The following is a 2,505-nucleotide window of genomic DNA, read 5'->3' as shown; positions in this document are numbered from 1 at the left end:
GCGGCTCCCAAGCCGTTCCTTCCCCCTGCTCCGCGCGCCTGGGCTCTCCCCGCCCTTCCCCCACCTCCCTCCGAGGCCCTTGGGGACGCGCCCGAGGGGAGGGTGGGGGCGGCGGCCGAGGCTGGCCCGAGGGTCTGCGAGGAGCCGGGGAGCCCACCTGGTTCGCGGGCGTGGGGCGGGGCGGTTCCGCAGGGAGGGAGCTCCCCAACCCACAATGTGGAGTGAATCCGGGTAAGTGGGGAGCACGGGAGCCGAGAGGCGGCGTTGGGGACCGCGCGGGGACCCAGCTCCCGGCCCTTGGCCGCGCCTGCCGCCTGCAGATGCAGCCGCGCCGGGGTCTGTGGTTGCGACCTCGGCGTGGGCTTGGGATAACGGGGAGGGTCCGCGTGGCAAGCTTCGCGGCGCAATGGCCGGGAAAACACGCCGTGGCCGACAGGAGGACAGGGCTGAGGTGGGGACAGACAGCGGGGCTGGGAACGGGTTGCTTCACAAATAGAACAGCCTGAGCGCAAATCACCGAGCGCACGGATTTAAAAGGAAAAACAAGGCGCCTCCTGACGCCTCGAACGAGGGCTGCGAGCACGGACCTTTGCTCTCACACTGGCCGCGGAGGCTGCACGGACGGCCCAGACACGTACCTGTCTGCGGGGGGCAGCTAGCAGAGGTCTGACTTCACCTCCCCGCGAGCACTGACGGGGGCTGTCGTTTAATCTCTGCGGTCACAGCACTACACGTCGCGCGTGGCCGCTGCTGCGATGGCCGGAGGGCGGGGCTGGGGGTCTTGGCGAGCGTGGGCACGCGGCGTGGGTGTGGGGGCGTGGCGGCCCTCGCCGGGGCGGGGCGCGGTGAAGGGGCGCCAGCTGTGAGGCGGGGGCAGCTCGGAAGCAAAGCGAGCTGCCCCCAGGCGCGAGGCGGGGAGGTAGGGCTGGCTGGGGCTGCTGCACGCCTCCGGGCGGTCACCCGGCTGCTCCGCGGCGGCGCGGACCGGCCCCCGACGCTCACGCGCGGCGGGCAGAGGCTCCGGGCCGCCGCGACCCGGGAGGTGAGCTGGCGGCTTTTCCCGACGGGGGCAGCCGCAGGCCCGGCGGTGCGCGGACCGCGGCGCCTCTTCCCGCTCTTTAACCCCTTATCAACTTCCCCGAGACCCCAGAGAGGGGTGGGTGTGGAAGGACTCCGAGCTCGCGGCTCGCACCCGCGCTGCGGAAGAGGACAGCACTGGCCACTGGCTCGGGGTGGGGGGAGCGGGCGGGGTGCCGGCCCCAGCGCGTCAGGAGCGGGCTGTGGGGTGGTAGGAGAGTCGGAGGGAGGGGAGGGCATGGTGCATTTGTCCCTGAGCCCACTTCACTTTCTAGCTCTGGAATCTGCTAACTTTCCTGCCCTCACCCCCACGCCAGGGGCTGTAGCCGGAAAAGGGACGCAGGGGTTTCAGCCAAACCAGCCAGGACCTAGAAAACATGCAAATCCCTGAAATCCCAGTGCGGCCTGGGACTCATTGACTGGGGCTTGCGAAAGCGGTTGTTCATGTTCCCCGCAATTTTTCCTTTCTTCCAACCCCTCCTTACGACCCCGAGTGGGAGCTCTGAGAGGCTTTAGTCTTCCGTTTTGACTGAAGAACACCGCGCGGCCCCGCGCCTGCCCTCCGCTTTCCGGAGCGGGCTTCATCCAGATTAAAACCAACTCAGGCAAGGCTCCTTGAGGAGTCACTTTGCTTCGCCCCCGCGGGTTAACTGCTAACGGCTGAGATTCTTTGGGGGCTGGGTGGCCGGGGCTAAGAGGAGGGTGGGTACATGCCCCGGGAGCGTTCGGGGGCGGGTGATGGGCGTTGCGGCGGAGCGGTGTAACCAGCCAGGGGGGAGGCGGGGGTTCCCGCGTTCAGGTGCGGCGGCGCCGCTCCTCCCCTGGGCTCCGCAGCCCCGCGCCGCGGCCAGGTTCGGGGCTCGGGACGCTCAGGAGGGTGAGCGCTCTCGGCGAGTAATGTGCTGCATCTTGATCTTCTAGAACACGAGCCCTGCGGAGCTCCCGGCGGCCCGGCCCCAAGGCGCTGCGGCCGCGCCGCGCGGCCCTGCCTGCGCGCGCCATGAACACCATCGTCTTCAACAAGCTCAGCGGCGCCGTGATTTTTGAGGACCGCGGGGCTCCGGAGCGGGAGCGGGGCGGCAGGCCCTACGGCGGCGTCCTGGACAGTACGCACGCTCGCCCCGAGGTGGGCATTACGGACGGCGCGCCCCTCAAGGACAACCTGGGCCTGAGACACCGGAGGACCGGGTATGCGCACCCTCCCGGGGCCCCCGCCCGCTCCGCGAGAGGTGGGGGCGGTGAGAGGCTTGGGCGTCCTGGGCCCCCGACTTTTCCGGGAGGAGCGGTCTCCGCCTCCTGGGTTCGCGCATTCACATTTTAAGGGAGTAGTTGCTCAAAGTGTGGGGGGTCGATTCGTCTGAAGGGCTCCAAAGAGGCTCGTTGGAAACTGAGGACACGTGAAACCGCCTCAGTCCTCAGATGCCTGGA

General features: G+C 69.1%; 1 protein-coding gene across 1 annotated transcript in view; it reads left to right on the top strand.

Annotated features, from left to right (window-relative positions):
* The first annotated feature begins 2,077 nt into the window (after positions 1-2,077).
* The window catches only part of MKX (mohawk homeobox), a 59,964-nt gene continuing 59,536 nt past the window's right edge, over positions 2,078-2,505 (top strand). Inside the window, exon 1 of the mRNA XM_024760069.1 lies at positions 2,078-2,265. Within this exon, the coding sequence (XP_024615837.1) occupies positions 2,078-2,265 (188 nt within the window). The remainder of the gene's footprint in view (positions 2,266-2,505) is intronic.

Source organism: Neophocaena asiaeorientalis, unplaced genomic scaffold, assembly GCF_003031525.2.
Source record: "Neophocaena asiaeorientalis asiaeorientalis breed wild unplaced genomic scaffold, Neophocaena_asiaeorientalis_V1.1 scaffold793, whole genome shotgun sequence".
NCBI classification, from domain to species: domain Eukaryota; kingdom Metazoa; phylum Chordata; class Mammalia; order Artiodactyla; family Phocoenidae; genus Neophocaena; species Neophocaena asiaeorientalis.
Note: the sequence above shows the minus strand (reverse complement) of the source record. Positions and strands in the feature narration are given on the sequence as shown.